General features: G+C 41.5%; 1 protein-coding gene across 10 annotated transcripts in view; it reads right to left on the bottom strand.

Moving 5' to 3' along the window:
• Positions 1-25,094, bottom strand: part of bcas3 (BCAS3 microtubule associated cell migration factor) — a 1,025,650-nt gene that overhangs the window by 806,437 nt on the left and 194,119 nt on the right. For 9 of the 10 annotated variants that reach the window (XM_077541215.1, XM_077541214.1, XM_077541217.1 and 6 more), the window contains 2 exons: positions 12,958-13,058; positions 109-305 (listed from right to left, as the gene is read on the bottom strand). In XM_077541215.1, the coding sequence (XP_077397341.1) occupies positions 109-305; positions 12,958-13,058 (298 nt within the window). Of the gene's footprint in view, positions 1-108; positions 306-12,957; positions 13,059-22,726; positions 22,975-25,094 lie in introns of those variants that run through there. The other variant, XM_077541223.1, reaches the window with a different exon arrangement.

Genomic DNA, 25,094 nt, shown 5'->3' with positions numbered 1-25,094 from the left:
ACTGTTATTACGCTATAGGTTCAGGATTTGTATTATGTTATGGGTTTTTCTTATGTTACTGGCTTCTGCAGCATACAGTATATACTATGTTATTTTTTCTAACAATACCTCAGGCTAAAGAGGTCCAGGTCATCTGTGTCAAAGTCCAGGAGAGGCTGCTGTGCATCAGATGGGCCCTGAGACTGAAGCACTGAGGAGGAAGATGAGATGACTGTAGTCTGGCCTGAAGGATGAATGGTCTTGAACTGAAATTGGGGTCCCATCCAAAGCCGACGATGGGGACCTGTATGAGTAACAATCTCCACCTGAGAATATAAATGTAAATAATGTAAGAACACGACATAATCATCAGACAAGTAAGATGTTTGTCGAGCATTGGTGTCAGGGTTACCTGTTTGACATCTATTAAACACGACAAAAAAGGAGCGAAGACATTCAGTTCAGGGCTTGAGAGGAGAGGAACTGACTGATACAATTCACTCCTGCACTCTCTGAAGATTCCTCTCCTCACCCTCTCTATTTATTTGCTTTTCCATGCCCTTAGTTACATGTGTGTTCAAACCCTAACGATGCAAATGTCAGGCATAGTTGTAACACAGTGTACTTGTTTGTCTATGTGTTGTGCATGTGAGTGAAAGATTACCGAGTACATGTGTGGTCAAGTTTGTAATCATTTCTTAACAGAAAACAGGCGACCTCAGCAGACTTGCTCGAACTATTCTGCTGTTAGATGTTGTGGTTCTTCAGCTTGGAGTCATCTTCAAGCCAGGCTATGTGAATGTGAGTGGGAACAGAGCAAAGCATTCTTCATTGCGAGCAGAAGGAATTCTTCTTTGCAAGCAGAAGCAGGCCTTCATGGCAGCAAATATATGATAAGATAACATATATGGCTAGGCTATGTGAATGTGAGTGCAATGCAAAGCATTCTTCATTGCAGCAAATGTATGATAACTTATTATTTACAATTATTCCTACAATTGGAAACTGAGTACTGGATATAATCCTTAAAGAAATGGTTTGACAGATTTCTGTTGCTGTTTGTAACTACAACATTCAAAACTGATGCTCGAGGAAGCAGAGGACAGCAGCCAATCAGAAACGAGTGTGAAAACAGTCTACCAATCAGGAGCGGGCGGTCTCTTTTTTTTATTTTGGTCTAAGTTTATAAAAATAAGTGATTTCGTAGACAATGTATGGTGTAACGATAGGGCGCTATAGAGTAAAGTGGTTCAATTCATTATTAAAAGTATTAAATTTATTGGTTCATTAATTTTAGGTTTAGACTCACATCTAAAACCTGCAGGACTCTGGTCCTCGAGGACCAGGATTGGGGAAGTCTGTGCTTGACTCACCTTCTCAGGAAGAGCTCTGTTCTAATGCTATGTGCACAAAGAGCTGTGACGTATTTCCAGGCAAATCTCAAAAGGCACCGCCTTTTCTGGTAATGGCCATCGCCGTTTGTTTTTCTTCAGAGAACCACGACCAGTTGTCAGCTTTTGGAGTATATTTTCTCGTCATTGTTTTACATGAGTGTGGTGCATTTGTCAAGGCATCGAAGAAGAGGAGAGATGACAGTACATCGAGCGGTCATTCCCTTGTGCCCAGATAGACAGGTTCTAACTCTGCCTTGATTTTTCTCTTATGCCGACCAGCGGAGACAGTGGGTTGTTAACAATCGCAGGGATAATAAATCTTTAGTTCGAGACAACACCAAAGTGCGTTCTCTCATTTTTTTTTTCTGCTGATGTTATCCATCCGTCAACCACACAAGGGTGCCAGTTAACAGTAGAACCAGAGCTGTATTTTGATGGTTCTCAAGCTTTGATGTGTAACTTGGTCCTCTGTTTTCATAGATTATCGATGTTTCTGCCTTTCTAGCTTTTTGACATTTCATGTGCCTGTATTATTCCGATGCTGTCATTTTATTGTATTAAAAAACATATTTATATTTATAAATATTTCTGAGTCACTATTCTTGCACCACTGACGGTGCTGTCGGATTTCCATAGCATCCACTTTTCAGTGAGGCATTAAGAGAAATGTCACCATGGGCGGGCCTATAAAAAAATTAAACACATCCGCTTCAAAATATTTATGAGGCAGAGATCGTTGGATCCCCTCGGTGAAGAGGAGACTTGGCGAAGAGACTACAGGCCAGAGAGTTGTTGTTGGTCGGTTGGTTTATTGAACATGTAAAAATATAAAAACCTTATAAAATATAAGATATTACAGAGTCCCCTAAAGTGACATGGGAGGATATATATATATATATATATATATATATATATATATATATATATATATATATATATATATATATTGTTGAATTGAGTAGATTGAGTAGGGTCAGATGAAACGCCATATCATGTAAAATGAGATAACAAATTAATGGGCTAGACTCAATTCTTAGTTAGAGACCAATTGGTGTCTGTAGGACCGATAAATCATTCTTTGGCCTCTGGGTGTAGTTCCTCAAAGTAACCACCAGATGCCGCCAAACCTGTACAACTAAGCCACCCACTCAGCATTGCCCGGACATTCCATATAAGATACAAATTGAGTGTAAATAAATGATATCCTGAATTAAGTAATAATACACAACACAATCTATATTCGACAATTGTTAACCTGATTTATGGATCAATGTTTGTAGCACATTGAAAGCCAACTATGAAGTTTTGCTGTCTTTTCTTTTCTTTTATTTTATTTTATTTTATTTACAAGTGATACTGTCTTTTATCGCTGATAATATTGCTGTAATTGCATTGAAAAGATTATCTGTATGTATTGTTTGATTTAACAAAGATATATACAAGATGTGCAACAGAGAACTAGAATTAACCTGTTAAGTTCAAGCTGAGAGAATTTGGGATTTAACATGTCATGTATATACATGTTGGGCGGCACGGTAGTCGAGTGGTTAGCACGTCCGCTTCCCAGTTCTGAGGTCTCTGGTTCGAGTCCAGGCTCGGACCTTCCTGGGTGGAGTTTGCATGTTCTCCCCGTGCCCGCGTGGGTCTTCTCCGGGTACTCCGGTCTCCTCCCACATTCCAAAAACATGCATGGCAGGTTAATTGGGCGCTCCGAATTGTCCCTAGGTGTGCGTGCGAGTGTGGATGGTTGTTCGTCTCTGTGTGCCCTGCGATTGGTCGGCAACCAGTCCAGGGTGTCCCCCGCCTACTGCCCAGAGCCAGCTGAGATAGGCGCCAGCAGCCCCCGCGACCCTTGTGAGGAATAAGCGGTCAAGAAAATGGATGGATGGATGGATGGATGTATATACATGTTATTCATGCTTGCTTAATTAATATATCTATGATGTTATTTATTTTAACGTTTATCATTGAATAGAGCTAAGACCTTGACATATTTTTATGTATGACTCATCATTGTCGAATAGAGCTAAGACCTTGACATATTTTCATGTATGACTCATCATTCAACGTTGTGTATCCATGACACATTTGTAAAGAATGTATGACTTCACGACTCATCTGTGGAAAATTACTGAGAATGAGTCCCAACAAGTGCGCTTTGATATTTTTGGAGGCGGAAGGACATTTACCGGAAGAAGTCAGTGATAAGACCCAAGGGGATAAAAAGCCGTCACCAGCTGCTATCGACGCCCTTTTTTCTTCACCCTGCGAGGTCGGTAAGGAGTGTATTCCCGAAGAAGGATTATAGCTGCCTGGGACTTTGGATTTTTTACGAAGGACTTGGACCAGCCGTGAATGGAATTATCTTCAATAATTGGTAATGTACAAATCTTTTAGCAATAATGATGTATAATAGGAAGATATGAATGACTAATCGCGTGTTAGGGTAGGGGCCATTTAATACACTCTCATATCTTTAAAATTATTTTTGCCAAAAACATCTTATTGTCAATCAGGTCTTAAGCTTTTCCGAGAAATGATCAATCTTAGAAAGCTTATTGTAAAAGGTTTATATTATTCTTAATTTTCTGTTTTTATTTTATTTTATTTTGATTGATTTAAAGTTTTATCATTAAATGTGATTTTTATGATTTATATTGGTTATCTTATTATTGTCAATAAAATTGTTTAAAAGATAATTTTTGAATCAATCATTTTATTGTTTTGTTTTAATCTTTATTTTATTTAGTTTTGGTTTTATTTTATTTTTGGACGTTTTATAAGACCTTATTAGTTGTTTTTGATTTTATTTTTATTTTTGGACGTTTTATAAGTCCTTATTTGTTTTGGATTTTATTTTATTTTTGGACGTTTTATAAGTCATTATTTGTTTTGGATTTTATTTTATTTTTGGACGTTTTATAAGTCCTTATTATTTGTCTTTGATTTGATTTTATTTTTGGACGTTTTATAAGTCCTTATTATTTGTCTTTGATTTTATTTTTATTTTTGGACGTTTTATAAGTCATTATTTGTCTTTGATTTTATTTTTATTTTTTTGGACGTTTTATAAGTCATTTGTTTTTGATTTTATTTTATTTTTGGACGTTTTATAAGTCATTATTTGTCTTTGATTTTATTTTTATTTTTGGTCGTTTTATAAGACATTATTTGTCTTTGATTTGATTTGATTTTTGGACGTTTTATAAGTCCTTATTATTTGTCTTTGATTTTATTTTTATTTTTTTGGACGTTTTATAAGTCTTTATTATTTGTCTTTGATTTTATTTTTATTTTTTTGGACGTTTTATAAGTCCTTATTATTTGTCTTTGATTTTATTTTTATTTTTTGGACGTTTTATAAGTCCTTATTATTTGTTTTTGATTTTATTTTATTTTTGGACGTTTTATAAGTCCTTATTATTTGTCTTTGATTTTATTGTATTTTTTTTGGACATTTTATAAGTCCGCATCAATATTAATTTTTCCCCTCTTCGAGGAGGACAACAGTAACGGACGTTTGGGAAAAGGTAAGTGCACTCGAATAACATCTAATGAGTGTCTCCATCTGTATTAATAAAGTCAAATACTCCAGCTTGATATGTAACAAATCCGTATGATTCTAACAAGGATTATTAAATGACTAGGTCAATAACAAATGCAAACAACTTAGAAAAGTGGAGCTGCCAATTTAAGTGAGGTGTTCAGATTATCATTCCTGGGCTCTGTGTGTGTGGTTACTCACTCAGGATTGATAGGTGGATGAAAACGGATTGGCCTCATGATAAGAAGACAGTGAACAAACCTAGGTGAATCCACTTTGATATATCGGCTTATCTAATTCCCGTCTCCTCACGCTGACGCCTTAGAGCTGGTGAGGAAAAAGGGGAATTTCTAACCCTTTAATTGGAGAGTCGATCAGGACATATTTCCCGATTTAAGTCCTGCGGGTAAGCGGAAGTTGACAATATATATATATATATATATATATATATATATATGGGTGGAGTTTGCATGTTCTCTCCGTGCCCGCGTGGGTCTTCTCCGGGTACTCCGGTCTCTTCCCACATTCCAAAGACATGCATGGCAGGTTAATTGGGCGCTCCAAATTGTCCCTAGGTGTGCTTGTGAGTGTGGATGGTTGTTCGTCTCTGTGTGCCCTGCGATTGGCTGGCAACCAGTCCAGGGTGTCCACCGCCTACTGCCCAGAGCCAGCTGAGATAGGCGCCAGCACCCCCCGCGACCCTTGTGAGGAATAAGCGGTCAAGAAAATGGATGGATGGATATATATATATATATTTTTTTTAATTATTATACTTTTGCTGCGCGCTTTACACACAGCAAAAAAAACAAATTATTTTAGATATTTTTGTTTTGCAGGCTAAAGTTGTTGTTTTTTTTATAGTGCTCCTGAGTTAATGTTGGTGATCAGTTTGAATGCATTATTATTTATTGATTTCATGTAAGGGTGGCACGGTAGTCTAGTGGTTAGCACGTCCGCTTCCCAGTTCTGAGGTCTCCGGTTCGAGTCCAGGCTCGGACCTTCCTGGGTGGAGTTTGCATGTTCTCCCCGTGCCCGCGTGGGTCTTCTCCGGGTACTCCGGTCTCCTCCCACATTCCAAAGACATGCATGGCAGGTTAATTGGGCGCTCCGAATTGTCCCTAGGTGTGCGTGTGAGTGTGGATGGTTGTTCGTCTCTGTGTGCCCTGCGATTGGTTGGCAACCAGTCCAGGGTGTCCCCCGCCTACTGCCCAGAGCCAGCTGAGATAGGCGCCAGCAGCACCCGCGACCCTTGTGAGGAATAAGCGGTCAAGAAAATGGATGGATGGATGGATTTCATGTAATTTTATTTTTCCGTATCATATGGTTTGACATGGTCAGTCAAACAATGTTTATAGTTTAATTAAGGATTTAATTTTATTTTTGCACTTTCAATCATTTCTGTTACTGTTAATTACAAGATGTTTTCTTCTTCCTGGGGGGGGGGCCTGACAGAAAATAATTGAGAAGCACTGCGTTAAAGGCACTTTTAGTTAACGAGATAATAACGCGATAATTTTGACACCCATATTAAAAATATTTACTGTAGTCATAAGACAGTAGATCAAAATAACCCCAAATGACCAGGTTTGATAGTCTGTATCAATAGATCTCTACATGATCCACTTACGTACAATGAAGTACTGACTAACTTTTGCTTGTTCTCTATTGCCTTTTGTGCTTGCTTACTTACTCTTGGCAAACTAACACGGAAAGTGTAACCAGATTTTTTTGCAAGCTAAACGGGATGCATTTGAGTTAATCAATTATAAATAGAGTGGAATTATTCATGGTAAAATATAGTGGGTTACCTGCCGACATCAGAGAAGTGAGTTTCTGGGCTTAGTCAGGCTGGGAAAAAAAAAAAAAAAAGTACACATCTTAGTGATTTAACTGACGTTGATATATCGATTTTTATTATTATTATTATTATTAATTTGAGTATTTTGTTGTGGATGATTTAAAAAAAAATCTAACAATGTTTTTTCCCCCTTTTGTTGTGCCGCGGCGTTCGACCCCATGGGCTTCCGTATTTTTCGCTCTGCCAGTCATGTCCTCACATCCTCCATGCGGGAGGAACTCAACAACAGCAAAAAAAAAACAAAAAAACTCCCGCTTAAAAAAACAAAAAACAAAACAGTTTACTATTTTATTGTGCAGGAGTCATTTACACAAGGAAGCACGTATGACAAGAAAGGGGCACAATGAGAGCGATCACCAAATTACTTCTAGACATTTACAAGCTTATGCGAATTGCACCAATGCGCACGTTTATCTCACTGAGTAGTTGCAACATGTAAGCCATCTCGACAAGACGGACTCGCCTCGGAAGCACTTAGTTTATATTCATGTCTACTGAGTCGGTACGAAAGACAAGCTTACTTTCATTCGCCGTACCCGGAACACTTATCAGCATCAACTCTGAGCTTCTGCATCCTCTGCGACATAAAATCGTTATGAAGTGTAGTATAATGGCCTGGTAATACTGATAACAGCCTATTTTCAGTGACAAAACTAATTGAAAATTGAAATGAGATCTAGGGGATGAAGCGGTCAAATCAAGGTAAAATAGCCGATTTACAGGAGCTCAAGACTTACTCTGAGGACTGGTCATCAAATAACACGAACAGGAAAGTTGCCAGTCATGGCAAAATAGTCACCTCAATTTACATAACAGTACAGTGGTACCTCTACTTACGAAATTAATTGGTTCTGTAAGAAAGTTCTTAAGTAGAAAATTTTGTAAGGAGAGACACATTTTCTATGTAAATCCCCTAATCCGTTCCAAGCCTCCCAAAATTCAGACATAAATGTTTTATAAAGCATCAAAACATGTAACAAATACATGTTACAATTAGATTATTGCACAATAAATGAGAGTTGTGCATAATGTAAAAAACAAAGAATAGAGTAAAGAATAAAAATTATGGTCATTTACCTTTTTAACTGCTGTCCTCATTGTTTTTTGCCCTTGTTTTTTTTAACAATTCTTTGAAAATGTCCAAGGCAAACATCATCATAGTGAGCGATCGCCCGACTGGTGAACATTATTTCTGGGTGATTCTTTTAAACAAATTCCGAAACTCTTTGGAAACTTCCGGTATGGCGAGGCATCTTTTTACAAAAAAGGCCCGTCTCGTCGCAATTAAAAACTTACTGTGCCTTCATCAATCACCAATTGTTTGAATTTTTGCACAAATTCGTAGGCAGTTAGTTAGCGAAAAACGGATCGGAACACCTTATGGCCTGAGGGATGAATGACGAGGACGCTGCATAGACACCGATCTATTATCTACGCTCATATGGGAGAGGTTCCTCTTAGCCAATGGGATGCCAGAATTATTATTAATAATTAGAATAGACACCGATCTATTTTATCTATGCTCATAGATACCTTTGGTAGAGGTTCCTCTTAGACAATGGGATGCCAGATAGATGCTAGGTAATAGCCATAGCTGAAAGTATGTTGCCTTCTGTACTGTATTTTTACCTTTCGTATCTTGAAATTTCTTTCGTAACAAGAGGCAATATTTTCCCGTTGAGGCTTTTGTTTCGTAACTCGAAAATTTCGTATGAAGAGACGTTCGTAAGTAGAGGTACCACTGTACTTGTACTTGTAAAATCAGCAGACATTTGGAAGGGATGACAAGCTAAGACCACGGTTCCTACATTAAAGCCAAAATGTGATGTTTATTTGTGTCATATTAAGGGACACAAGCACCACTGTTTATCTGATAAAACAAAGTTTGCAAAAAACTTTATATTTCCAGAAGTATTTGATTCAAGGTAGAAGTTTTTCACATTAATTCCAAGAGAAGAAATATGGTTACTTTTGTTAACTGATAAAATAAATGCAACACATTTTTAACTTCTTTATGTAAAAACTAAACTAGGGATGCAACGGTTTTCGGTCTTGGACAGGACCGTTTGGTCCGCACTGCACGGGACAATACGCCCTTATGGACCGCTGATTTACAAATTTTGTATTGACGCCACTGTGTGTGTGCGTGCCTGTCCAGTGTCGCTGCACAAAAGCCCTCCCTGCGAGCTCATTTCCAAACACTGTTGTGGTTCCGCCCACTCAACGCCTCACACAACAGAAGTGAGATTTAAAAAAATAAATAAAATAAAATAAAAAAAGTAGCAAGCGGGGCGGAGTTGATAGACCAAAGTTTGAAGAAGCGGTGTGGAATAATTTTAGCTTCGTTATTGAATACAACGATGAAGGAGTGAAAACAGCGAACAGAAATTTTATTGTCTGTAAACGTGTCTTGAAATATGTGCCAAACGTTAATCCATTTTTATCGGGAGCGTGGCCGCCACCAAGCTTCAGCTTGACGCTCCAAACTCATTTCCTTGTTTCGTGTCCGCGGCTTCGTCGATGAAAAGAAAACTCCAAACGCTCGTCTTGGTTTTGTTCACTTTAGTCAAAATAAATCAGCGTTACAAAAATTCAAAAATGACATGGAAAAATGAAGTAGCGAAAGATGAGTAATAAAAGAGTTTAAGGAGATCGGGAGATTAGGAGATTCGGAGGTCAAGAAACTGTGTGGCTCTACTCCATGTTGCCTAACTGCATTACTGCCGTGTACCACACAGATCCCTCTGCCTAAAGACAGTAAAATAGATCCTAAACAAACAATGCTGTAATGAAAGCACATTACATCCTAAATTCACAATTTTTAAATACAAAACAAACTATTGCCTTAAACTATTCACGCCACACGTAAAGAAGAAACTTTTCAAATTGTAAATAATGTGAATAATATCCTTTTGTCAGAATAAACTCAACTCACCTTTATCCAAATATTACTTAACTCAAATTTAGAATTTAGACTCCTCCAGCGCGATTCAACCGGCACAACTGGCCCGAAGCACCCAGCGCCCCATCACCGCCATCCAAGCCACGAGTCCCGCGAATCCGTGCCATAAACAGCCAAGAGACCGAGAACAAAACAAAACTAATGACGTATCGGCCCTCCCGTTGTGGTGTCAAAATAGTTACCCCCGGAAAAAAATTGTATCCACTGCTGCGAGTAGGTAACCTTGCAATAGCCACATGGATATGCGCATGCGCTTCACTCAAATGAGTTCTCCGCAATATCCATCAGGTACCTCTCCACAGTAATTTGGTCGGGAAAGGCGGGACATTCTGTACAATAATTAGAGCTGATTGGACAATGCGTTATTCTACACGTTTGTTTTAACCAATCACGGCCATGGGTGAAAATTTCATCTTCGTTCTTGCCAAAAGGGGGAAAAGCACAAACATCTTACCAGCTCGAAATGCAAGGAAGCGCCCCTCGCTGTTCAACATTCAACAAGGAAACGGTGAGTAATCCAGTGAGAACAGAATTAATCGCAGCGTCCATTCTTCCATGTTAGCTTTGTTTGTTAGCTCTGGCGTCGGTGCTGGCTTCCTGGTTTCGTCACAATTGCATATCCCGCCCCCAAACACAATGTCGCTCTGTGATTGGTCTGAACCATCGGCGGAAATCAATGGGAGCCGTAGAAGATGTATTCTCCGGGGTTTGTGAACTCACAAATACCACGAGAATTCATCTTGCGAGAGAGCAAGGTTAGCCGTTTAGAATCACTGGCTACAAATTTTTTTTCGTTTTTTGGAGTGCAAGTGGGAAGCGGAAGCCAAAGGTATGCTGTTTTTGGTTGAAATAGTACGCCGATCACTACTTACATGATAGATGACGTAGCTTGCTAGCTGTTAACAAAGAGACCGCATGTTTGCAGCACATTCCTCAGCAGAGATCACCCCTGAGTTAGTGCTGTGATAATCGTGTTTAAATAGTTAGCTTTTTGTTCAAAATTACTTGAATACTTATGCAAAAAAAAAAGTATGAATGATTTGTTTCACGAAAGTAAAATGGCACATTCATCACGTCTGCCTGGAATCAGAGGTCAATATTATGACCCACTACTGTTTATGAAGAAGAGAAAAATTACCTGATATAAAATGATCTGAGCATATCCTCGTAATTTTTGAGGGTGCAAAGCAGTCGCGTCGTAGGTTCCCTAGCCATCGTGCTGATCTTTCACTCAACTCCTCACTGCAGTGGCGCAAAAAGTGGGTATGCAACGTACGCGGGGCAAAGGGGTGCTGCGCCAGAGGGGGCGCCAAAGTGATGGGAGGAAAAATATTTGGAGCACGTGTAATGATCAAATGGCACGTCACTGATTAGGCGCCCCTCTGCTCCATGACTGTCACGTCCTCTACTCCTAGTCCCCCCCCACACACACACACGCACGCACGCACGCGACACTCCAGTGCACACACCCCTCAAACACACAGGGTGCTAAAGTGAACGCCTCCTCGAGCACACACTGCAGTGCCAGTGTCAGCTCATTTAAAATGTGGAAAAGAAAGAGGGAAAATACGGAGCCCCTCTGGTGTCAGGGTCCGAATTTATTTATTTTTTTGTTGCTAATCTGTACCCACAGTTTAACAATCTGTACCCACAGTTTAGTAAACTATACCCACAATTTAACAATCTGTACCCATAGTTTAATAATCTGTGTACCCACAGTTTAGTAAACTGTACCCACAGTTTAACAATCGGTACCCACAGTTTAGTTATCGGTACCCACAGTTTAGTAAACTGTACCCACAGTTTAACAATCTGTAACCACAGTTTAACAATCTGTACCCACAGTTTAGTAAACTGTGCACACAGTTTAGTAAACTGTACACAGTAGTAAACAGTACCTACGGTTTAGCACTTCTGTGGCGTTATGGAACACGCATGCGCACGCAACGTTCGAGTGGTTGCTTGACAGCAGTATTAGCAGCGAACGGCTGCTTCTTTTCATCTTTGACTGTAGACTTTAGCAGCAATCACCCACTCCTCCCTAAAGAAGTTCACAGTCACTCTTCAGATGCATTACAAGACCATGCAAAAATGTCTTTGAGGGATCAAGCACTGTTAGTACCTTGTCGAAAAAATTTCGCTATTAATACTGCTGTCAAGCAACCACTCGAACATTGTGTGCGCATGCGTATTACATAACGCCACAGAAGTGCTAAACCGTGGGTACGGTTTAGTAAACCGTAGGTACGGTTTACTAAACTGTGGGTACAGATTAGTAAACTGTGGGTATAGATTACTAAACTGTGGGTACAGATTAGCAAAAAAATAAAATAAAATTCAGACCCTGACGCCAGTGGGGCTCCGTAGGAAAAGGAGAAAGATTTCACAGGGATGAAAAATAAATTTTTTAAAGTGGTTAAAACACAGTAGGTAAGTTATGTTAGCGTATCAATAGGAGGCTTGTAAATAGGGTTATCTAAAAAGCTGCTAGTAAATTGACAAGTTACCGTTGTCTTACAATCTAATAGAATCTAGGAGATCACGAGAAGGGCGGCATGGTGATCGAGTGATTAGCACGTCCGCCTCCCAGTTCTGAGGACTTGCGTTCGAGTCCAGGCTCCGGCCTTCCTGGGTGGAGTTTGCATGTTCTCCCCGTGCCCGTGTGGGTCTTCTCCAGGTACTCTGGTCTCCTCCCACATTCCAAAGACATGCATGGCAGGTTGATTGGGCGCTCCGAACTGTCCCTAGGTGTGCTTGTGAGTGTGGATGGTTGTCCGTCTCTGTGTAGGGTGTTCCCTGCCTAATGCCCAAAGCCAGCTGAGATAGGCTCCAGGAGCCCCCGCGACCCTTGTGAGGAATAAGCGATCAAGAAAATGGATGGATGGATGGATGGATGGATGGATGGATGGATGGATGGATGGATGGATGGAGATCACGAGAAGAACATGGTAATTGTGTAAGGTGGGGGAAGGGGGGGTGTTTGAGTATGAGGAACGATCATATGACCCAGTTAGAACAAATCACATAAGACAAAGTAAGAATGGTAAATGTGTTCATGCACGCAATAAAAATCATCTAAAATATTTATTGCACACATAGCAAGCAGTGAATGGGACCAGAACAAGTACACTCAGGGTGTCAGCATCGTAGATGATGTCGATTATGTCTGCTTGATTGTGACACAGTTTCACTGCTCAGTTAGTAAAGATGGGGGTCTGACCTGAGAGAGCCACTCCTCATCATCCTGCCCAATGTGATCAGATGCCAGGCTATCTGATGAATCATGATGTTTGCTTTGGCTCAGGCTCCCTGGGGACATCCCTGAAAGAATCCATCCAGATATAGTCTTCAATTTAAAAACAACCAGTCAATGAAAATAATTTTCAATTTTATATGGACAGAACAAACATTCCATTACAATACTCAACAAATATGCAGGATGTCCACAAAGTCTCTATACAATACTTTAACTAGATTTATTTAATTTGAATGAGTGTTTATTAAAGTTATTATTGTTGTTGTTTTTAATTAATTTAATGGGCTTCTATATTCTGGTACCATTATAGTATTTGCACGAAGTACATCAAGGACAGTAATCAATTTCTTGCCATGTTCGCTGTAGGATAGACTCTACATCAGTTTCCCATCCATCAAGACAGTATCTAAAACACAAAATTTTAATGTGGAAAAAAAAACATTCTGAAACACTGATTAAAACCTGGTGAAGATATCTCATCAACTGCCTTTGTAATACTTTATTTAAATTGTAAAGATATTTTATGGACACACTGTACATCCATCCATTGTCTGAACCGTTTATACTTGCACTGTAAATACCGGTTGTGGCCAAAATTCATGACTCAATTTTTAGTCATTTTACTGAATGTGCTCATTGTATTATTTTATTTCTTATGTTTAGTATAAAATATAGTCAAACTATATATCGAGTAATGTGCTTAACTATTTAGTATCATTATTATTTTAAGATATAACATACTAACGTGAAGAAATAATTCCACACAAATACATTTTACCAGACGATATTTTAGCCTTTTTATTGAACTCATTCACTCGCAGGACATTTTCGCTGTTTTACTGGATTTGGACTGATTTTGCAAGGCCCATAGAATATTGTGTCCTATTGCTATAAAAACATGGATCTACCAAAAGAAAGATGAGAGCCTCTTCTTTCATCAGGGAAAAGAAAAAGTCATTTTTTTCCATTTTGCATCAGTTAGTATTAGAATATGGCCAAGTATCGTCATTATTCACAAATCTGTTTAAAATAGTGGGGAAAAACAGCTTTTTGATCTCTTATACTCTGCTGCCATCTCCTGGCCGTTTTTGTAATAACTACCATTACTTCAAGCATTCTCTTCAGTTCAGAGGCTGAATCAAAGCCAAAACGTATAAATACATCTTTGGGAGCATGGTAATATTTAAAATAGAACATAATACGTTTTTGGGATTAAATGAGTTAAAAGCAGCTTGAGCTTCCATTGGCAGCAATAACTTCAACGGAACATTTATCATAGTTAAAGATTGGGAATGCGCCATGATCAGGAGCAATTTTGAACGATTCCTCTCATAAGTTCAAGATGAAGTCATGAGAACTAATGTTGAACTATCCATCCATCGATCTTCTTGACCGCGTATTCCTCACAAGGGTCGCGGGGGGTGCTGGAGCCTATCTCAGCTGGCTCTGGGCAGTAGGCGGGGGACACCATGGACTGGTTGCCAGCCAATCGCAGGGCACACAGAGACGAACAACCATCCACACTCACAAGCACACCTTTAGACAATTCGGCGTGCCCAATTAACCTGCCATGCATGTCTTTGGAATGTGGGAGGAGACCGGAGTACCCAGAGAAGACCCACGCAGGCACGGGGAGAACATGCAAACTCCACCCAGGAAGGCCGGAGCATGGACTCGAACCCGAGTCCTCAGTACTGGGAGGCGGACGTGCTAACCACTCAAACACCGTGCTGCCCTTCCTCTCTCTCAGTCACGACGGGTTTACTCACACTTCACGCCTCTTTACGACTAGTTCGCGCACTGGTACAACTCGAGTTGTGCCAATTCATGCCACAAAATCGTGCAAGTGTCAAGGCGCCTTTATTCTTGTGACCCTAGGTCCCTCTGCTGGTCAACATTTGACATAACAATGTAGTCACACAATATCAACATATCCCCTTTTCTTTGAGGCTACAAACACACATTACACTTTCTGTTTTTTTTGCTTACAACTATTATAACTGTTATCAAAACATCACATCCATTGAGTCATAGATCAAATCTAATGCTTTTTTTCATCTGCCACTGAGACCTCCTCAATACAGGTAATCCTGTGGACACATCACTTGTCTCCGCCTGCACGGGTTCCTCCCTCTTCAAGTCGAGCAAGGTGCCTGAACTTGTCACAGCATCTTTTGCATCATCACAATTGGTCCCTTGGAAGGACTCCTTCGTCTTCAGAAAGTTGCGACGGTTCCGCCTGAGAACTTGACCTTGCTCGGTCCTCACTTCATAAGATCTTGGTCCAACTTCTTAAAGAACAGTAGCCTTTCTGTCCCAAGCATTGTGGTCAAGAATTCTCGCAGCATCATCTTTTTTAAGTGGTTCGAGGGTTGTGGTTGACTTGCCATAACACTGTTTCTGTTTCAATTTAAGATTCTCAATTTTTGTTTTTATCTCCTCATTATGCATGACCTTTGGATAGCAGGGTAGTGTCGTGCGTAGTTTGTGATTCATCAATAGTTCAGCTGGAGATAATCCGTAGTCCAGAGGAGCAGTCCTGTAACTCAGCAGAGCCAAGTGAATGACTTGCTTTCTGTTGCCTTCTTCAGGAGTTGTTTGATGATATGCACTCCTTTCTCAGCTTTGACATTTGCCTGAGCATGCTGACGACTGGATGATACATGTTGGAAACCATATTGTTTTGTAAATTGCAGCCATTCCTTGCAATTACAACAAGGACCTTTGTCGCGAACCACAATTTCTGGTATCCCATGTCTGGCAAATATTGATTTGACATGAGTGATGACATTGTTGGCAGTTGTATTTGTGAGCAGGGCAATCTCAAGGAAATTCGAATAATAGTCTATCACCAACAAATAGTCCTTTCCATTATAAGTCCATCCTTCGAAGCATCAGTTGACACCTTCAGCCTATTGGTTGAGTCATAATACGTAAGAACAGGGGCAGTTGTCAAAGAAGTCTTCAATGGTTTCCATTCCTGTTCATTTCTTGATGTCCATTTGCATTCCGTGGAGTCATGCAATAGCTCCCTGAGTGCTGATGTTTTCATTGACAAATTGGATATGACCTTCCCAATAAAGTTGATCATCCCCATCACTCTGAGCACACCTTTACTATCGGTTGGGCGCGGCAGCTTTGTATGGCTTTGATCTTTGCTTCATCTGGCTCTACCCCATGAGCAGATCAGTTGTCCCCCAAAAACTTGATTTCTAGCACATGAAAGTGGCATTTGGACCAGTTCAACTTCAGTCCATTTTCTCTTATTCTTTGCATAACATTGGTCAGCCTCTCATTTGTCACACCGCGGTGAGGTTTTGTTTTTTGTTGTTGTTTTTTTGTTTAGCATTTTTCTGTCTTGTCATTTCATGTTTTATTTTGACGATCCTGACTCTCCTTTCGTTTCAGGTCACGTGCCCTTCCTCATGTGGTGTCAGTGGCCGTTTCTCAATACGCATTCTTGTCCATACTTACGTCCTCGTGATGTCTTGAAACGTCATCAGTCATGGCCCCAAGTACTGTTCCAATTGAAAGTAGGCAAAAAGCAAAACCACTTAACGGACGGAATACCCGGATGTTGTTCTTACTGCGAGCTTCCTGCTTGTGACGCATTGCCGTAACTGTACCACGTGACTAGATGTTATATAATTCCGAATAATATTAAAGTATCATTTGAAATTAAATTATACATGGGATTTATCCAATTTACGCAAATAGGGGGGTTGTTCTGGAAACATACCGGTGAGAGTTGCAAGTTTTGTTCTAATTCTTCTGAAATCGTGATACATCTTATGCTCTATCTAGTGTGCAGATCCCAAAAACATGGGAAGGAAATCATCCATCCATCCATCCATCCATCTTCTACCTTTTATCCAAGGTCGGGTCACGGGGGCAGCTGCTTTAGGAGGGAAAACCCAGACCTCCCTCTCCCCAGCCACTTCAACCAGCTCCGCCGGCGGGATCCCAAGGAGTTCCCAGGCCAGCCGAGAGACTGAAGCCTGGTTCACACGGCAGGATAATTGGCCCGATTTTAGCCCCGAATTTCCCCTCCCGACAATCGTAAGGACGCGCCGAGACGCAAGCGATAATCTTCACAGATAATCCTGCCATGTGAATTGTCACCATACACGGCGCCTCCTATCGGCGCTCGGAAGGACCCCCGACTTGAAATCGGGCATATCCAACATGTTGGATTTTTTGGTCCGACTTCGCTCCTCGCAGCCGATTGACGGTGACGTGCAGCCAATCAGAAAGCGAGCCAGCGAGGAAGCCGGTGGGGATTCCAAAATCAAAACAGGCATGACACAACAGAAAGTCCGTGCTCGCGCTATTACACTCTATTTTTTTTTAATTATTTGTTTTTTGTTTTTTATACACGCACACACATTCTCCACAAATAAACGTGGTCTCCGGGTGGGATGCCAACAAGAGGTAAGATCGAACCTAAAAAATCCAGCCCGAACCGACCCAGCCCGAGCCTGACCAATTAACTTGATTTGCAGGACCGAGCCCGAAGCAAACCCGAAATTTCAATTTATCCCATTGTATTTTTGGCAGAAAAAAACGCAGGATTTTTTAAGGTTAAAATAATCTACATATTTTTATGATCATGATAAATACATTTGCACAACGAACTAACGCTGGAACACAGAATAAGAGGCCAGACAAAGAGAGTGAAAGAGAGATCTTGATGCGCACTCGCTTAATTACGCGGAGATATAATGCAGCGCCACCTTCTCTGTTTTATCCAAATTATTTATTTACAAGTATTCCTTAGTTTAGTATCCACACATCGTTTTAGTATACATTTTTATAAACATATATTTATTTTTAAAAAAAGTCAACGAGAGAGAAGCCCGGCCCGAGCCCGACCCGACCCGAACGTAATGATTGACATTTTAGGCCCGACCCGACCCAAATTTCGGGCTGGGTCGGGCTTGGGCTAAAGATCTTACCTCTAACGCCAACCCGCGCCGCCTTCACCAAGCCAAGGGCAAGCGATGTCTCGCCAGTGCCCATTTACACTCCTTTAAACAACATCTTTTCTTTTTATGCCGCTTTTTGGCTGAAAACCAGGATTGACTCATGTTAACGACTCGGAAGCCACGTTTAATCTCGAGAGGTTTTGCGAGACTTCCCGTCACATTCTTGAATTAATTCAGCTCGTGTGGGGTGTGTTGATTGTGCAGTGTGGCCGCACACCACACACGGTAAGTTAAAAACTGGAACTCCCGTGATTTTTTCTCTTCACGTGTGGTGTCTGTCAAAGATTGGAAATCGGCCGACAATTTTAAAATCTTGCCGTGTGAACCAGGCATTAGTATCTCCAACGTGTCCTGGGTCGTCCCCGGGGCCTCCCACCAGTGGGACATGCCCGGAACAGACCTGTCTGCTGTCAGACATGACTGACACCATCTGAAACAAATTAGGTTATCTTGGTCGCATCAGACCAATTGACATGGTTCCAGTAATTCACGTTTTTTTGTCTCTTTGTCTTCAGCAATCTGTGGGCCTTTTTGTGCATCATTATTAGAAGCTTCCCTTTGGGACGACGATATGCAGAGCAATCTAACTCACCAATACTATGTCTTTTTTTTCCACAACCTTTGAATATGCTTCTGAACGCATGTACTTAACTTCTTCGATACTTTCACCCTTATCAGATATTTTGTGAAGATGCTGAATAAACTAGCCCCACATCTAAAGATAAATAGGCTTGGGGTCACTCCAACTGACAAGACGGCCATTCGGCTCTTTACTCTCAGGGGTTTGAGAGTGCCCATGTACACCTCTTGGTGCTCAGGTGCTAACGGCTAACTGAGTGCGTTCTTTCAAAATAAGGCACAGGTGGTAGTGGTGAGACAAATAGCTCCTCCACGCTACATTCTGCCCCTTAAACACTGTGTTTTAGGTCCAGTGCATTTCTATTGGGTAGTTTTGACGTGGACGTTTCTACTGCGTGGTGACTGGAATTCCCTGAGTAGAGGCTTTCCAAATAAGGACCGGTCGTTAATCGAGCGTTAAAAAAAAATGAGTGCCGTTAAAGGCACTTTAGGTTAACGAGATAACGCAATAATTTTGAAAGCCATAGTGAGGACCAAAATACGTCTTTATCCAACAGAATGAGGACATTTTTGTGAAGTGAGGACATTTTGGCCGGTCCTCACTTTGCAAGACCTCTTTTTGAAGGTCAACATTTTGTTTTAGAGTTTAGGTTTGAATTGGGTTATGGTTGGGGTTAGTGTTAGGCAATCATTTTTGATGGTTGGGGTTAGGGTAAGGGTCTAGGAAATGCATTGTGTCAATGGATGTCCTCACATAGATATATGTAGAAGGATGTATGTGCGTGGGTGTTGCGTGTGTGTGTGTGTGTGTGTTTGGTCACAGGGGACAGTAAATTGACAGTTATAGAATCTGCACACTGAACACTTTACAGTGTATAAAGATCAAACATTTTCAAAAATACTGTTCGGTGAACTGTGAGGCAGCCACGGTAACACGGTGTAGCGATAGACAGAAGCAGATTTTGATCAGTGAAAAACATTGCTCCAATATACATGGATATGGTATACAGTGGAACCTCTACTTACGAACGTCTCTTCATACGAAATTTTCGAGTTACGAAACGCCTCAACGGGAAAATATTGCCTCTTGTTGCGAAAGAAATTTCTAGATACGAAAGGTAAAAATACATTACCGAACGCAACATACTTTCGGCGATGGCTATTTCCTACCATAGGTACCTATGAGCGTAAAAACTAGATTGGTGTTTGTGCATCGTTCTGGCATCCCATTGGCTAAGAGGAACCTTTACCATAGGTACCTATGAGCATAGATACTAGATCGGTGTTTGTGCATCGTTCTGGCATCCCATTGGCGAAGAGGAACCTCTACCATAGGTATCTATGAACGTATACTAGATCGGTGTTTGTGCAAGTTTCTGGCATCCCATTGGCTAAGAGGAACCTCAACCATAGATATGAGTGTATAGTAGATCGGTGTCTATACAGCGTCCTCATCATTCATCCTGCGGCCCATGAGGTCTTCCGATAGTTTTTCGTAAATGTATGAACTAACGGCCAACGAATTTGTGCAAAAATTCAAACAATTGGTGATTGATAAAGGCACAGTAAGTTTTTAATTGCGACGAGACTGGCTTTTTTTTTAAAAAGATGCCTCGCCATACCCGATGTTTCCATGAAGTTTCAGAATTTGTTTAAAATAATCGCCCAGAAAAAGTGTTCCCCAGTCGGGCGTTTGCTCACTAAGATGATGTTTGCCTTGGACATTTCCTGTTAGGGTTTGCGGGAGATTGTGGACCCAAGTGGAGGGAGGCAAAGAAAGAAGACACCTGGACAGGACACAAGTGGCTTGGGGAGCTGATTGGACAAACACAAGGGAACGGGAAAACGAGCACAGGTGGACATAAGACATTGACAGAACTAGAGACACAAGGAAAACATTATGAAGAAAAACCCAAACTAAAACCCAGACCCTAACAGTACCCCTCCCCCAAAGACAGATCCCAGATGTCCAAAAACACAAAGAGACCCAAAACGAGGGCGGGCGGAGGGGGGCATGGAGGCGGGAACGCTGTCCACCATCAGGGGCAATCAGGAGGGCGTCCTGGGCGCCAGATGAGCGATGCTGGGCGCCGCCAGTCAGGAGGGCGTCCCGGCCGCCAAATGAGCACCGCCGGAAAAGGTGCGGGTGGCGGCCGCTTTTCCTGCGCCGCCGTAACAGGCTCGGGTGGCGGCCGCATTACGTGCGCCGCCAGAACTGGAACTGGTGCGGGTGGCGGCCGCTGGCCTTGCGCCGCCGGAACTGGAGCTGGTGCGGGTGGCGGCCGCTGGCCTTGCGCCGCCGGAGCTGGAGCTTGGGCGGGTGGCGGCCGCTGGCCTTGCGCCGCCGGAACTGGAGCTGGGACGGGTGGCGGCCGCTGGCCTTGCGCCACCGGAACTGGAGCGGGTGGCAGCCGCTGGCCTTGCGCCGCCGGAACTGGAGCTGGTGCGGGTGGCGGCCGCTGGCCTTTGCTGCCGGAACTGGATCAGGGAGAGACTGGAGGGCATGAATCCATGCCTCCCTGGCAGAAGCTCGACGCCGCACGATGTCATCTAACTTAGCCTCCGTAGAAAGGCTGTTGTGGTGGATTTGCACCATTGCCCCCTCCGGGTCCATTGCTGGTCTAGTCTTTCTGTTAGGGTTTGCGGGAGATTGTGGACCCAAGTGGAGGGAGGCAAAGAAAGGCGTGGCAGGGGAGCTCTTAAACATATTTTAATTTAACGCATAAACAAACAAAGTGCAAAAGAACATACAAAGTGCAAACTAAAGCTGGGAACTAAACTTACTAGATGTAACCTAAACGGGCAGGACTCAGAGGCTCAGGGAAACAAGCTGTGGCGACGACAGGACAACAACAACAAAGACTCGACCAGGACTGAACGAAAGCAGGGAACTAAATACACATACTAACGAGATAACAAGAGACACCTGGACAGGACACAAGTGGCTTGGGGAGCTGATTGGACAAACACAAGGGAACGGGAAAACGAGCACAGGTGGACATAAGACATTGACAGAACTAGAGACACAAGGAAAACATTATGAAGAAAAACCCAGACCCTAACATTTACGAAGGATTGTTTAAAAAAAAAAAAAAAAAAAACATCCATGGATCAGTTCTTTACAAAACACCAGGCCAAAAAAAAAAAAAACTTCTGAGAGAGGAGAACATGTACCAGAGGGCAAAAAACGATGAGGACCGCAGTTAAAAAGGTAAATGACCATCATTTTTATTCTTTACTCTATTCTTTGGAATTTACATTATGCACAACTCTCATTTATTGTGCAATAATCTAATTGTAAGATATATTTGTTACATGTTTTGATGCATTTTTATGCTTTATAAAACATTTATGTCTGAAATTTGGGAGGCTTGGAACGGATTAGGGCATTTACATGGAAAATGCGTCTCTACTTACAAAATGTTCTACTTAAGAACTTTCTTCCAGAACCAATTAATTTCGTAAGTAGAGGTACCACTGTACCTGTATTTTGGCTGAGCAAATTGCATTACTTGACTTATAACTTGCTTAACACAAGTGATGACTTGAGTCGACTGCCTTGAAAGGGGGTGGGGGCCCAACTTCATATGCTTTATATTTTCAACAGTACCTCAGGAGTTGCTTGAAACCTGAAGATTAAGATTCCCCACTTATAATTTCCACATATGTGACTTACGCCATCCTCTCAATCTATCTGTATTTTTTATTTATTTATTTCCCGCAAACATCATCATCAAATAATGCAATTCTGCTTCATCAAATAACCTGCTCGCCACCATGGAATATACTGCCTGTCTTTATTAAATGTGGGGGTTGAGGTATTTTGCTCTGCTGAATGCCAGTGGCCTCTTAGTCAGAGCAGTGAAGCAGAAAGTCAGCACAACAACAAAGGCTGCTTAGGTACTGATGAATCTCAATCTCATGGGGCCTGGGGCCCATAGCCAGTGCTTGAACAGACTGATCTCCAAGGACAGATAAGGGCTTCATAGAGTTTGACAGCTGACTATTGACACGACGCGAGGAGGTAGGACTCAGACGCAGAGTGACAGTTGGCCAACAAGGCTGTAGTTTTAATTGCTCAAAACTCAAAACACCTCTCAAAGAGGGAAAAAAGGCTGAACAAAAAGAGCTCCAAACTGGAGATACAAAAAAGGCACTCAAAAACAGGGACAACTAAAGGCGCTCCACAAGGGAGGAAAACAAGGGGCAAACAAAGGGCGCAAGACAAGGCAAGGCAGGACATCAAACAAGGACTGTGGATCAAGGACTGTGAGGACGCTTCCATGCACTGAGATGTGACACTTCGGCACTGAGAGGAGAATTCAGGTGGCTTTTATGTCCGGGTTGATTGGGAACAGGTGGTAGTGATCATGGGCGTGGACCGGTAATCAGTGAGGCTGCAGGAAGGGCAAGTGACCTGGGTTGAGATGAGAGTTAGTACTTTCAAAATAAACCGGGAACCTGACTGTGAAAATAAAAGCATGACCCGCCACTCTGGTGGCGGCGTGACAACTATGGTGTGGTAAAAGCTGGGGGGGTATATTAACTGAAGTTACTTTCTTATCAGCTGTCCTATACAGAATTTATACAAAATTAATCTGCTAGAAATCACTCGAGGCTGGCCCGAATGTCTTTTATCTCACTTTCAAACATTGTTCCCTTTTGAATGGTACTTCGGCAGATTCTGGCATATTGGCATACTGGGTGAGTTTACTCATGATATCATGAGGGGCAGATTTGATTGACATCTCCTTCATTCAGCTTCATTCAGCTTCATTCAGCCAGCTACAAATAAAACTATCTAGGATTTCTAGGATTTCTCTTTGATTACTGACGCAGTCATGGCACAAAGGTTTCTCATTACGTGCCTGATGCCCCTAAAGCCCTCACTGTGGCCCCTTCTAAAATAAGGACAGATTGACAAGGCAACAGTGACTGCCGTTTCGTGGGTGTAAAAGTCCAACGAGAGTCAGTCACTTTCCACAATTATAATTATATAACTGGTAACGAGAGGCTAGAACAGCCAAAAAGCATACCGTTTTAATCCCACAATTACACTCAATGCTCAGTCATTCATTCCGATGTGTGTATTGATTTCAAAATATATCATGGAAGGTAAAATGTGTTATATGAATGCATTAAAGTTTTTTTGTACCCTGTGGAACATACATGTTTCAAGGTAGTTTGTTGAGTTTGTCACTTTCAAACTCGTGACTGCCACCTCTGGCCTAAAGCGTAACTGATAACTAACATGGCTCTCGAGTGCCCCCGAGAGTGGAAAGACAAAAAGTAACCTCGGTACGTGTAGGCAACCCTGGTCCTCGAGCCGCAGTCCTGTGTTTTAGATGTCTTGGAGCTTGCCAGAGCTTGCTGATGCGCTGCACATTTTTTTTCCCCCAGTGTGGATTTGAAAAAGATATACTTGGGGCTGATTTCACTTCAGATGGCAAATTATTCCATTTGCATGCAGCAGACTGGTTTTTACTTGAGTCCTATAATTCTAAAATAACAGTACTCTGACTTGAGTACAATTTTGGCTACTCTACCTACCTCTGCCCGACCGACCGCCCGCCCGCCCGCCCGCCGGCCCGTCCATCCATCCATCCATCCATACATCCATTTATTTTGTTGACCGCTTATTCCTCACAGGGGTCGTGGGGGGCGCTGGAACCTATCTCAGCTGGCTTTGGGCAGTAGGCGGGCAGTAGTTGCACTGTAATTATTTGCAAAATGCAACTGGACAAGAGTGTATAACTGGGCTGTAATTTGTTGTATGGTTTAATCTTTTTCTCCTGGGTCACTCCTTCATTGTACTGCCCAGCCTCACAGGACACAATCAAAAAGAAGGCTGGAAAGGGATCAAGCTGAGAAATAGGATGTTGAGAATGTGTTTGAGAATCAATCAATCAATCAATCAATCAATCAATCAATCAATCAATCAATCAATCAGTCAGTCAGTCAGTCAGTCAGTCATTCAAATATGTACAGTGGTACCTCTACTTACGAAATTAATTGGTTCTGGAAGAAAGTTCTTAAGAAGATTTTTATTTTATTTTTTTAAGTAGAGATACATTTTCCATGTTAATGCCCTAATCCGTTCCAAGCCTCCCAAAATTCAGACATAAATGTTTTATAACGCATAAAAATGCATCAAAACATGTAACAAATACATGTTACAATTAGATTATTGCAAAATAAATGAGAGCTGTGCATAATGTAAAAAACAAAGAATAAAAATGATGGTCATTTACCTTTTTAACTGCTGTCCTCTTTGTTTTTTGCCCTCTTTTTGGTTAATGTTATGTTCTCTCTCAAAAGTGTTTTTGCCTGGTGTTTTGTAAAGAACTGATCCAAAAATGTTTTTTTTTTTTTACAATCTTCTTCTTCTTATTATTATTTTAATCACTCACTTACTCACTCACTCACTCACTCACTCACACTTATATCATGTAAGCCACACATGATCTCTAGGGGTGGGAATCTCTGACATGAGGCCGATTCGATATGTATCTCGATACACAGGTTGCGATTCGATTG

The sequence above is a fragment of the Festucalex cinctus genome, chromosome 13 (genome assembly GCF_051991245.1).
Source record: "Festucalex cinctus isolate MCC-2025b chromosome 13, RoL_Fcin_1.0, whole genome shotgun sequence".
In the NCBI taxonomy this organism is placed as follows: Eukaryota; Metazoa; Chordata; class Actinopteri; order Syngnathiformes; family Syngnathidae; genus Festucalex; species Festucalex cinctus.
Note: the sequence above shows the minus strand (reverse complement) of the source record. Positions and strands in the feature narration are given on the sequence as shown.